The 13,040-nt window shown below is 41.5% G+C and overlaps 1 protein-coding gene across 1 annotated transcript in view; it reads left to right on the top strand.

Annotated features, from left to right (window-relative positions):
- LOC310993662 (dolichyl-diphosphooligosaccharide--protein glycosyltransferase subunit STT3B) overlaps positions 1 to 8,247 on the top strand; it is an 82,647-nt gene extending 74,400 nt beyond the window's left edge. The window contains exons 11-16 of the mRNA XM_083982085.1: positions 1,091 to 1,278; positions 2,102 to 2,273; positions 2,882 to 3,055; positions 4,037 to 4,150; positions 6,397 to 6,603; positions 7,802 to 8,247. Of these exons, the coding sequence (XP_083838211.1) occupies positions 1,091 to 1,278; positions 2,102 to 2,273; positions 2,882 to 3,055; positions 4,037 to 4,150; positions 6,397 to 6,603; positions 7,802 to 7,876 (930 nt within the window). The 3' untranslated portion in view covers positions 7,877 to 8,247. The remainder of the gene's footprint in view (positions 1 to 1,090; positions 1,279 to 2,101; positions 2,274 to 2,881; positions 3,056 to 4,036; positions 4,151 to 6,396; positions 6,604 to 7,801) is intronic.
- Positions 8,248 to 13,040: the final 4,793 nt, after the last annotated feature.

Below are 13,040 nucleotides of genomic sequence, written 5' to 3'. Positions count from 1 at the left end.
TTTGGTTTTTGAAGACAGCGTTGTTGCTATTGTGTCTCAGATTCGAGTGTTTATTTATTTGCTTCACTGGCAGAAAAATAAAATGCAGTAATGCACTTTAGATATGCTTGAAGACTTAATACAGGCTGCTTATGCATTTTAAGCAACCTAAAAAGTGACATGGAGCTGTAGAGAAGAAAGACGTGGAGAAGACTTGTAGCTGATGGAAACGCAGCAGGTTTCTTAAACATGAGGCTTTGTAGACGTTTTGAGGTGAGGAACCAGTGCAGTGTTTCTTCAGGGCAACACTGTGTGTAAACAACGTTAAGACATGGCTGTGCTGTTGGTCCATACAAAACAGTGTGTCTCCAAAAGTGCTCCCTTATGGTTTGACTGAATTGTTCTGCTGCTAAGGCTTAATGCATCTGCTAGAAACATGCTGGATTATCTGAGAAATACAATGTCAATGTTTTTGGGGTTTTTTTTTTAGCTCGTTAAAAGTTGACATTTTAGAGATGCATGATTTTTTTTTCACAGAACACTGACAAGTTAATGTTTCCAAAATAAAACACCAGGGAGGCTTTTAAGACACTCACTCAACTCACTAACATTGTGAACAGGGCACTTAAACAAATACATGTCGAATTGTAGGTTTAGTTATATTTACATTTCAGAGTGAGAGCAACGCGAGCAGTCTCAGCTATCACTTCTGTTTCTCACATTTGTTTTTCACTGGATTCAAATGCCATGTCGTCTCGGTAATATCTGTTATTGCTCACTTTGCCGCCACAGTGTCAGTTTCAGAGGAAGTAATTAGAGACGCTCCTCAAAGAATCACGTTCACATTGTGCACTTTTGAACCTCTGCAGATTTTTTTAGTTTTTCTTTGCGGTACCCTGCAGCTGCTGAAAAGTGGTATTAACTCATCACAGAGCTCATCTCACAATCCTCACTGATGCATCTTCAGTCAGTGCAGGAAGCTTGAGGATGTGCACAGATTCTTTTGCTCAATTAGTCCATTCAATAATTTATTCCACACAATAATTCATCTTTCTGGAATCCCTTCAGAGTTTGCCCTCTTTGTCTGAAGAGCCTCTGTCTCCCCCTGCAGGCTGGAAAGGTGCGCAAGCATGTGTCAGAGCAGGAGAAGGCGGAGGAGGGTCTGGGTCCAAACATCAAGTCCATAGTCACCATGTTGATGCTGATGCTGCTCATGATGTTCGCCGTCCACTGCACCTGGGTCACCAGCAACGCCTACTCCAGCCCCAGTGTGGTGCTTGCTTCGTACAACCACGACGGGTATGAATTATACACACACACATACACACTTTTAGTTGTAATGTGTTGGATGGATTTTATATAACCACAAAGAGCAGAGCAAACTCACTAGTAATAGGTCATAATGCAGCAGGATGTCGTGCCTCACCTCGCATGTGAATTAGCACAAATGCGTGCGTATGCATGCAGGGGAACGCAGGGAACAGCAGGAAAGAGGGAGGACATGTATATTTCATAAGAGGTTTGTGGAAATATTGATAAGCGCACCTATACGCTTTAATATGATTGCTTAACTTAGCGTTTTCTAGGTCACAGAAAACATCTGTGGACCATTGCTGAATTTACAAAAAGCTGATATAATATTCTCTCTGTGAGATTCTTTACAGCCGTAATTATTCTCTTTAAGCATTAGGCAGGAAATATTGAAGGCCAAGACTAAATGGTTAGACGCAAGTTCTCATACATATATTAATGACACCTCTGCAGTTGTCAGACAATGGTTTAGCCGTGCTACCGAGCGCGGCATCAATGTCGCTCTGCTCTCTTCTCTAGCACGTACACACCCACACACTCGCACATAAACACACACACATAATATGATTACCATACCTACAGTTAATTGGTTGCCTGGCTTTATGTCTGCTGCTGCTGCTGCTGGAGGTAAATTTAGGACATAAATGTTCAAAGTGCAATGTGTTTTTTAACCCACAGTTTATTATGCACAGATGCTCTATTTTCAGCTGTTGTTGCCCTTCTGATTCAAAGTCTTAACTGAAATATTAATAGCCTCCGCAGCCATATGCCTGTCGACGGTGTTACCTGTCAACCTTATTTTCCTTGTTAGGACGCGGAACATCCTGGATGACTTCAGGGAGGCTTACTACTGGTTGCGACAGAACACGGACGAGCACGCCCGCGTCATGTCGTGGTGGGACTACGGCTACCAGATCGCCGGCATGGCCAACCGGACCACGCTCGTGGATAACAACACGTGGAACAACAGCCACATAGCACTGGTGAGCCCCGTCGTCCCGTTTCCTTCACTTCTGTTTTTTGCCTCTTTATCTGCACGCTGTCTTCCTGTTGTGCGCTGCTGCTGCTGCTGCTGCTGCTTTGGATGCAGGCGTAGACGGAGAAACAAATGATTTCTTCTAGCAGCCGCTGCATGATTAGTAAGCTCTTCAGTGAATTTTTTATGTAATTGCTGCATTGTATAAAACCTCTCCCTCCAACAAGCTAGATAATCTTGTTTGCTTAAACTTTTCCCATTGAATTTACACTGTTGGGGGATTTCAGTTAATTGCTGTCAGATTCTGTGGGTTTGATTTATTTTTTTCTCTCCCTCTCTCTCTCTGCTGCCAAATGTAGAGAATTGTTTTTGTCTTTTAGTTAAGTCAGTTAAAGCCCTCTAGCTTTCTTCTCTCTCGCTTTCTACCTGCTGCCTGTTGTCTCTTCAGCACCTGTCCACAGGAAATGTAATTACAGAAAACGCATGATGGATCTCTCTTTAAAAATTCCTGTTTTTTTTTTGTGCCGCTGCTGTGCGAGGAAGCACCCTGCTTTTTGTAAAACTGAAGGAACCTCAGTTAAAGTGCAACTCGTCACTCTTCATCACTGCTTTCAGGTGGGGAAAGCCATGTCGTCCAATGAGAGCGCAGCCTACCAAATTATGAGGTCGCTGGATGTGGACTACGTGTTGATCATCTTTGGAGGGGTAATCGGCTACTCAGGCGACGACATCAACAAGTTCCTGTGGATGGTGAGGATAGCGGAGGGAGAGCACCCGAAGGACATCAGGGTGAGTGTGAGACAGGAAACTACTCCTGATAAAAGCAGGCAAACCCAGTTTAGACTCCTTGTACCTGCTTTTATCTGACAATTACTTCTTTATGTGGGATCTTCATCTTGAAAAGACACAAGAAAATAAGGGTTTTACGACTGAAATAGCTTTTACTCTCTTGTCTCAGCAGCCCTCACACTGCAGACACTCCTTTCCTCAGCAGCACGTTCTCTGTAGTTCCTGTAGTTTCCTGTGTAAGATGGAGATCCTGAATGCTGCTCTGCAAAACTAATGTCAAATTCCTCTCCAGCACATGAACGCACCACACATCACTATACAAATCAGCCGCAGAAATACATTCATTAGGTTAATATGCACTTAAGTAATTGGGCGATAAGGGGGAATAGTGAACTGAGTGAAATGCTCAGCGGTGGGAAAACAACGTATACAGACTTTCACAGGCAACGACTCTGTGTTGGTTCAGGTTTAGCCAGACTACAATTAAAAAGAGAGTTAGAAACCCACCCGACTGGACTCATGTTCTATGTTTCTCTAATCCCCCAAGTACAGAACAGAGTTTCTCGATTACGTGACATTTTAGAAATCGGCTTATTGTATCCAGCAGACTGTGACCAGGTTAGTTAGCGCTGTAGTTCAACAGTTCAGGAAATGCGCTTGGTGACTTTCCTGCTTGCACTCTGTATGGAAAAGACAAATACAAATGAAGATACATTCATTTCATCTAGAGTTAGCAAAATCTATATATCAGCATCACTAACATCACTAAGTGCATGAACACACACTGAAGGCAGCAGTCAGACATTGTTTGAAATGTGGTATAAAAGCTATTGTATAAGTTTTAATTGTCATTTGTAAGTCTGGCAGCATGTATATGTGAACACAGAAGGTTTAAACATGCACCTGTCCTGTCCATTACTGTGAAACTGAACACCTGTCATCATTTTTCTGGTCCTCACTCTCCCTCATTGTCTTCTTTAGGAGAGCGACTACTTCACCCCACAAGGAGAGTTCAGAGTGGACAAGGCCGGTTCGCCAACTCTGCTCAACTGCCTCATGTACAAGATGTCCTATTATCGATTTGGTGAAATGCAGGTGAGGAGGGGAGAGGTTCCAGCTAAAGACTGATTTCGCTTTCTGGCCACGTAACATTGCAAAGAAGAGAAAAAGAAAAAAAATCCAAGTCTTAAATCATTTTTTCCATCTTTGTGAGGTGAGGTCAGGGCCGGAGCGAAACTCTCCGCTGAATTTTTAAGAGATTTTCCGGGGTTATGATCTACTTACAAATAATAAGTTCCAGCTCTGTGCCAAGATCAGAAAGTAACAAGCAGCTGCCATCGCTAAAGAAGTCAAAGAACCACTACTGCTGTATTTTATGAAGCTTTACGAAAGAATAACAAGCAGCTGCCACCACCAAAGGCGCAAATCTTGTTGCTAGTGTATCTTAAAAGTAGAGGTGGCTGACAGGCAAGCTGAACAGGGTTTAAGGAGATGCCTTGGGGATGACTTGAGGTTTTCGAGAGTGATGTTTTCGAGGAAAAAAGAGGAATTTGAAGGATTGACAGAAGCTTTGAAATGTGCCATGGCTACTTCTGGCAGGTGGAAAGGGGGAGAGGAGAGAGGGAGCCTCCTTGCCAGGTGCTTCCTTCCATCCCTGCCGCTGTAGATGTGGCCCCGGCCAAAAGCTCGGCCGACACGAGCAAATCAATGCAGCCGCCATTCGCAGTCAGACAGCCAAAGCTCCGAGCAGCTCACAGCAACATTTCAGGGGGGAAAGAGATGGAGAGACTGAGGCACAGGAGGAGACTGAGGATAGAAGGCAGTAAGCCCATTGAGGGAAGAAAGAAAGTGTTGAAAGAAAGTGGATTAGGTTTATGGAAACAGGATGCGACAAGGAGAAGTGAGGCTTAGAGGACACTGGGAAAAGACAATACGAAGAGAGGGCTAGAGGAGTACAGGAGAGTTGAAGATGCAGTTTATAGCAGCAGGAGATTAAAGGATAATACAGGAAATGCATAATACAGTACAGAGTGGAGAGGATATAATGAATAGGATCGACGCATTGTCCCCAAACCCCTCGCATTTATCTCCTTTTCATAACATTTAAATGAAGACTTGAAAAACACTAATATATATCTGTCAAGAGACTCAACTTTCGTGGCTAATAAGAATCTAATATCTCAGCCTGAAGGCATTCAGGCTTTACTGTACACAGGGACGTCTGCACACAAAGGGGGAGAGTGAAAATGGAGACTAAAAAAGAAAGAAGGAAACAGGAGAAAAAATACAATAGAGGAGAGGTAGACGGAGAGTGTGGCTTTTAGAACCGAGGTAACAAGGGCAAATCAGATGTGAGAAGGACACGGTAACAGGAGCAGAGGCTGCGGGGGGAGCAGTCAAGGGCTTTTTTCAGCACAATAATAGGAACAAGAGGCTGTAAGTGGCTCCTGCAAAGTGTGATGTAATTGTCGCCAAAGGGCAGACGCCGCGCTGTCATCTAAGCACTAAAAGAAAAACTTTTTGTTTTTCTCGTATTAAAAATCATGTGTGACCTTGTCTTTGTCGGTTAAGTGCCAATGTTGAAATTAATAACATAACTGCGAGCTGGGACAAAATTAAAAAGAAGTAGCATTTTAGATGTACAAAAGACTGTTGTCACATCGTGTACTAAAAGTTTCCCCCTCTTTTCTTTGTTTTATTACTTTAAAGAGTAGTTCAACTTTTGCTTTCTTATCTAACTCATGGTAAGAAGCAGTATTTCCCAGAACTATTACCGGGTATGTGAAGTCTTAAAAGCTTTGAATAAAAGGCCTCAGAGGGTATTAAACAGTCATACATTTATTTTCTGAGTCTCTTCTCTTCACTGCTGTTTTCCCTGTTTTGTCCACATACATCAGACTGAAAAGCAATTTCATTTACTGCAGCACATGAACAAAAGTAAAAGGACTAAAAGCAGAAAGTGTTTGACAGAGTTCTTGAAGAAGTGTTTATTCCAATATCACAATAGTTTCTGGTTCTCTCTCTGTGAATTAATCCATTTGATGACTAATCGTTGAAGCTCTAAAAAGAATGAATTATTTTAATTGGTTAATCCATCCATCCAATCTGCTGCTTACCCAGTCCCAGGCCACATTAACTTAATTAAGTACTTCAGGCATACTTCAGCCAGTGCGATCGTTAAACAGGTATTAAACTGGGTATTAAAAAGGTCTTTAAAAGCTTTTAAACTTAAGTATGCGTAATAGTCTGTTGCTTCAAACCGAAAAAACCTGTTTACGTACGTGTCATTTTTGCCTGCAACTCTCTCTCACCACCTAACACCGACCTTCTCCGTGTCCCAGCTGGACTTCAGGACACCGCCCGGCTTCGATCGCACGCGCAACGCCGAGATCGGCAACAAGGACATCAAGTTCAAGCACCTGGAGGAGGCGTTCACCTCGGAGCACTGGCTGGTCAGGATCTACAAGGTGAAGAACCTGGACAACAGAGAGCCGCTGGACCACAAGCTCCGCAGCGTAGCGCCCAAGCAGAAGTACACCTCCAAAAAGGTAACGGGACGAAGGACGAGCCTTTGTGTTGGTGATTCATAGTTTTGAAAAGATTCAGTTTTTAATATTCCCCCTTAAAGAAAAAAATCTTTAAACCTCTCTCTACTGGTTTGTCTGACCTGAGTCTCCTCGCTCCAGACTGGAAAGTGTTTTTATTGAACCCGCCCCCTTCTTCCTCTTCTCCTCTAACTGACATGGAAAGCAGTGACAGTGACTCAACCCAAGTCTCTGTGGGACGTCTTTGAACTGTTGGCTTATTTTAGCTCAGATTAACATACTATATACTCCCCACACTGCTGACAGCCCACTCATGTATATATGTATATATGTAAGGGGCTGGATGTGGGTGGGTGGGATAAATGACACTGCTTTGTAGTTTGAGCACATTTCACTTTTTGGTCCCAAAAAACAAGCAAACATCTGTTCTATTAAACACGACAGACTGGGCTGCCCTGTGTAATAAAGTCACTGTGTGTGTGTGTGTGTATATAAAACTGTCTAATTCAGACACAAAGTTACTCCATAACGATTATTTCCAGTCTTTAACAACTCGGACTTGAAGTCATCGATTTGCTGTGACCCCCTAAAATCCATCACAGTCATTTCCAGAGACGTTACGATGCCAGAGATTTGGCGGCCCGGTGACGGCACCAATGAAATTTGACGCCACCTGCTGTAATTCACAAACAATAACAGTAACATTTCAGGACATAAACGCTTTGATGACGCGGTTGTTAATATAAAATTTTACTGCTGAAACTCACTCGCCCAGGATCCTGTGCTCAGATCCAGATGTGGCGCTGTCGTTGAGTCTCTCAGATCAGTTTGAGGCTTCCTGCTCTGTGGCAGCGCACTGTCATTTTGTCCCTGATGATCTTTGCTGTGTTAATTTTCCATGAGTCTCAGGAGCCCTGTTGCTGCACCTGCTGCTGTTCTTCTATAATATTGTTGTTATTTTTTTACTGCAACTGTTTGCTTCTTCTCTTGATGTCAGAGTTGTCACTTGTGAGGTTATTAGACAGTTCTCGTTACAACTCTCAACATTAATCATAATTATCGCATCATAGGAGCATCTGTTCATCCAGTTTGATCACGTCTAATTATATCTCATAGACTCTGGATCCAAACTGTTTCATTTACTTAATGTTTAATAAATGTGTTTTCTTGTCTTTCTCCCTCTCTGTGTCTCTCCGAGCAGACGGCCAAGAGGAAGCGAGGACACATCAGGAACAAGCTCGTCCTGAGGAAAGGCAAGAAACTACAAAAGAAATAATGATGATGATGATGAACTCTTCTAGGAAAACAAATAAACGCGAAGAAACCTCTAACAACCAATGAAGAAGAACACAAGGGGCCATTTTTTTGGTCTCAGGGCGATTCTCATTAGAGCGCCCACATGTGTTGAGGAAGTTGAAGTGTCGTATCTGGCTCGCTCCAGAACTATTGTCCGTTTTATCCTGAGGACGCTGTCTTTGCTTTTTGTTTTGTTTTTTGTTTTGTTTTGTTTTTTTCTCTGGTTTTTTCTGTTGTTTGTTATTTTTTTATTTGTACTTGAATGTGTGGCAAGGTTATAGGGCTGCTCTACTTGGTTTGGCGTCTGTTAACTTTTTTTTTTTGTGGTACGTTAATTAACTGCTTATCAGTCCGGGGGGTTGGGTTGGGGTTGGGTTGGGATGGGATGTGATGGGGACAGGGGTTCAGTGGTTCAGGGTTGAGGGGTGGGCGGGGTTTGGGTGAAGGGGAAGGAAGCGAGAGAAGACCAGGAACATTTGCACCAAAGACCCATCGACCTTGCTCCATGGCACATGTGAACTAATGACCGAGAGTGAGGAAGCGCAGGAGTGAAAGCTGAGGACGAAGTTCCTGACACGTGTACAGAGGACAGTATGCGGTATGGAGGAACGGTACCATCTAGGCACAGCCCATCTGTAATATTAACCTTTTTATCATCATCGTCATCGTCATTATCGTCATCAAGTACGTCTGCCTGGCTCCCTGACCCTTATTTTTCCACAAATTCTTAAAAAAAAAAAAAATTGGCCTAATATGTAAATATGTTATGTAAAGAAAATGTCTAAAAGGATGGTAATATATTGGATTATTGTGGTGATTTTTAAATATGCAGTTTTTGTTATTCTCTTAATTTCATGATGTGATTGTTTCCAGAGGGGTTTCTGTTTCTGTTTCTGTTTCTGTTTTTGTTTTTGTTTTTGTATGACGACAAATAGATCAGTGAATGCAATAATTCTTGTACAGAGGGGCTCGAGATTTTTGTTTGAAGAATGAATGTGAATTTTTACAACGTTCAACCACCCCCTGCCCCCCTTTTTTCATGAATTGCATAGATTGTATATTTCTGCTGCTAGGATTTTAAAGACGGAAAGCAAGCAACTGTGTGTAAAAAGTAGTGATAATAAATTAGGCGGAGGGAAGCTCTCGAGTTCAGTGAGCTAAGCCTAGTGCCTCATCGCTGGTCGTCATCATCATCACCATCATCACCACCACCACCACCACTACCTGGTCCGTTTGTGACGGCCGACCTTGTTCACGTTCTGTTTAGCTCATTATGGATGGACGGGGCGGGGCAAGGCAGAGGAGGGGAGGGGAGGGCGAGCGCTTCGACCGGACCAAGACAGTGGAAACTGGAAATTTTCAAAAACGTCTGGACATGGACGAAGGTGAACTGTGAAGAGGGGTGGTCGTGTTGAAAAGGGAGAAGCTAACATGCTAACCGAGGTCAGGAAAGCTAAAAAAAAAAAAAAAAAACTTCAGTCACTGTCTGAGACGCTGCAGCTGTGTCCCACGTCCACACTGTGTGGACGAGAGTGTCAGGAAGGATGGTGAGGGCGTCGCTCGTTCACATCCACTCTGTGCATGTCAGTCAGAAGCACCATGACAACCAGCTGTTGGTACAGTACGTACACATGTGGAGAAAACATACAGAAGTTTCCCAGAACCCAGCATCGTGCTGTCCTTCCTTAAAAAAAAAAAACATTCAATTTATAAACATTTAAAATCTGTATTTCCCATTTACTTGAAAACCCACTAATTTAAAATGCTCACCAATTAATTTTCTGTTGATTAAATGACCCATCATTTCCTTTCACTGATCTACTTTGTTTAATAAACAGCCGTTCTCAAACAAGAATTTTCATTATCATTCATAATCCCCCCAATTATTTTTCTCAATTATTTGATTGTAATTTTTTATCTGTAAAATGTATTAAAACAACAAACAAATGGCTCTAACGGTCTGGAAATGTTCAGTTGTTCAGCTGGAACAGATGTTTAGTATTTACATTTGAAAAATGTCTCAAAATTGTTGCAGATTAAAGAGGAGTTGAGGCTGACGTTTCCTTATCTTTTATTTTTGTCTTTAATGTTAAAAATAAATATCAGTCCCAGTTGACCCTGATGTTATCAACGGTTGGTTGACATAGTGCTCCTTTAATTTCCTGTCGGCTGAGTCATGTTTTCAGCTCTGGTTCAGACACGAGCTTAATTCAGATGGATCTTAAATTGCACTGATGAATCTGCTTCATTAGAATACCTCAGAATCAATACTATAGATAGTAAATAGTAGCCTGACTCTCGCCAGACCCTTGTAGTTCCGCAAAGCTACGCTGAGCTCCACACAAGGGTCTGGGACTGCTCCATAGGCGATTCATTTCAGAAGGCGGGGCCTTGTAAAAAAAATCTTGTATGTGATTGGATAAACCACTTGTCCGTTATCTTGAATGACGTGCTACTTCAGCCTTCAAAACCGTTCTCTGTTCATCTTTCAAAGAATTAATATTCGATAGATTCGACAAAACAGTTGAAATAGCAGAATCAATGCCAACGCACGACTCCTCACTGCGAGCCGCCATTGTTGTTTGACTCAAACAGTCGCTTCAGCGCTACGTCACACCTCAGAAAGTCCCGCCCGGCGATCCTGATTGGTTCATTATTTTTTGCTCCGGGGAAGAAGTTTGCATTGGCCTCGAGTCCAACCCCTTGTGTGAAGCTGAGCGTAGCGCCTCTGGTGGAGCTTTGCGGAACTACAAGGGTCTGGCGAGAGTCAGGCTAAGTAAATAGTGCATAATATTGTAATATTAGTTTATAGTAGAGCTGCAGCTGACTGTTATTTTTGTTTTCAATTAAATGGAGCATATATGTTTTTTTCTTTTTTTGTCCAACCAACAAACCAAAACACACAAAAAAAGTAGTTTGATATCTTTTGTTCAACAACATGTTAGACGATTAATAAGTCGTTGTACTAGTTCAGTCATGTGACTGAAGGTTAAGGCTCTTGTTTACAGAGTGCGACTGGGACACAGCTCTAATCAGCAGTGACCTTTGACCTCCTGTTCTGTGGACACTGCACTGTTCTTTGTGTTTCTGGTTCTTACAGGTGCCGTGGGTAAACACTAGAGGAGTTTCTGTACGTGCACGCTCCAGTAACCTTTTTCTTTGACACATCAAACGACTAACACATCATGCAACTGTATTGTTTTTGTCACATCTCACAAAAAGTGACTTTATTAGTTTTCTCCTGTTTATCTTTTTCTTGACACTTTTTAAAAAAGAGGTAAAAATCTTACGTGAATCACTTTGTTGTTGTTCTCTTTGCTTTTGATCTTCTGTGCGACTGCGCGTCACCATTTCAGGCGTCAGACCTTTTGACACGATGCCACATTGTTATTGAGTTACACGACGACGCCTAAAACTGTGTCACGTCCTTTGATTTCTCATTTGTCAAAAGGAGAAAGATCAGACGAAGCCTTAATGTGATGTACAGTTTTGTTTCCCTTTTTTTTTGTTTTTTTTTTTGTTTTCATGTTGTGTTCCTGTTTTTTCGGATGAGGAACGGTGGAACAGTTCTTTCCTCTACTAAGTTCACTCATTTCTTAGTAGCTCAGTGCCGTCTGTCCCCGACACCGTTCTTTGGTTTGATGCAGTCCCTCCCCGCTTCTCTCTGCTCACCTTCAAAGTTTACATTTTTACATTGTTGTTCTGTTCAGCCATCTTTAAATACACACTTCAATGAAAACGTCTTTGTTGTTATTGTCGTCTCTGAATGAAGTCAATTTAAAACTCAGTCATTAACCAAAGCGGTGATTAGAAGCTGCTCTGCATTTACATCATTTGTCCTCTGCTGATGTTTAACCCAGATAAAGACAAAGTGAACCACTTGATGGCAGCATCAGCCTCTGAATGAAGATGTCTCTGCAACAGTACAGAAGAACGAGCTGGTATAGGGTGTGTGGGTTAATATGTGTCTGTTTGGCTCGACTTTTAATAGTTTCATTTGTTCTAGATTCAATAGACTAGAGTGAAATATTTCAAGCCTCCTCTATTTCATGTCTGATGATTACAGCCGTTTTGTATCCCAAAATATTAGAGTATTTAATTTCTACTCTGGTTTAAATCATCAATATAAATACCAGGAAACTCTTGGTCCAGTTCAGAGCTGTATTTTCGGCATCTGTATTGTTTTGATTGATCTTAGCAAATATTCTAAGATAAAAGATTTTTGGGCTCCGAGAGAATAAATAAGTCGAAACCAAAACATGATTGAACTATTTCACTCAATGTATGATAAATCTATAACATTAAAAGTTTCACTTAATATAGCAAAAAAAAAAACTTTTCCATGATACTTAAATTTTTTGAGATGCACATGTACATGAAGGTGTTTTAACCCAGTGGAGCTACATCACAGCACTTTATTGTGAAGGGCTGTACTTGGATGTCCAGCAAACCACACACCGCCTTGGCAACCCTGAATAAAACATGGGTGAATGTTAAAGTCAGCATCAGCACTATATTGTATCTGCTGGTCTGCACAACACTTTCCTCAAAAAAAGGCCTTAAAAGGTAAAATCTAAAATTTTATATCCATATGTTTTAATTTTTTTTACGTCTTGTCTTGACCAGTGGATGCATTGATTACCAGAATTGTCTCCTTTTGATGGATTAATTGGCAAATAGTTGCAGGATTTGAGATAATTTCTGTCCCTCTACCATGTGCTCTCTCTGTCCAGGTCTCATTCATTTTATGGTTTTTATGTTATGCAATCAAATGTGATGTTATAAAGGTTTTTAATTGACCTTGGTCGACACTCTTTGTTTAGATTATTTACACCATATTTTCTAAACTGATAGGTTTACATATCAAATTTTGATCTGAACAGTTAAAATACAAATACTTTCAGAGTACAAATAATTTAAAAAACAACATACATTTGTGTCTAATACTTAGGAAAAAGCACTTTTTAAAAAACTTTTAATCCTGGTTAATCTGCTACAGCATGTGTCAACTGTTACATATGGGATGTTTCTGCTACCTCATTAACATACCAACATGTACTTAAGTTGCACCTAAACATGTGCATGTGATTCCTTTGTTTGTCATGCTCTCATTAGCAGGATTAAAATGTCACTGTTCATTGTCC

This window comes from Trachurus trachurus (genome assembly GCF_905171665.1).
Source record: "Trachurus trachurus genome assembly, chromosome: 11".
In the NCBI taxonomy this organism is placed as follows: domain Eukaryota; kingdom Metazoa; phylum Chordata; class Actinopteri; order Carangiformes; family Carangidae; genus Trachurus; species Trachurus trachurus.
Note: the sequence above shows the minus strand (reverse complement) of the source record. Positions and strands in the feature narration are given on the sequence as shown.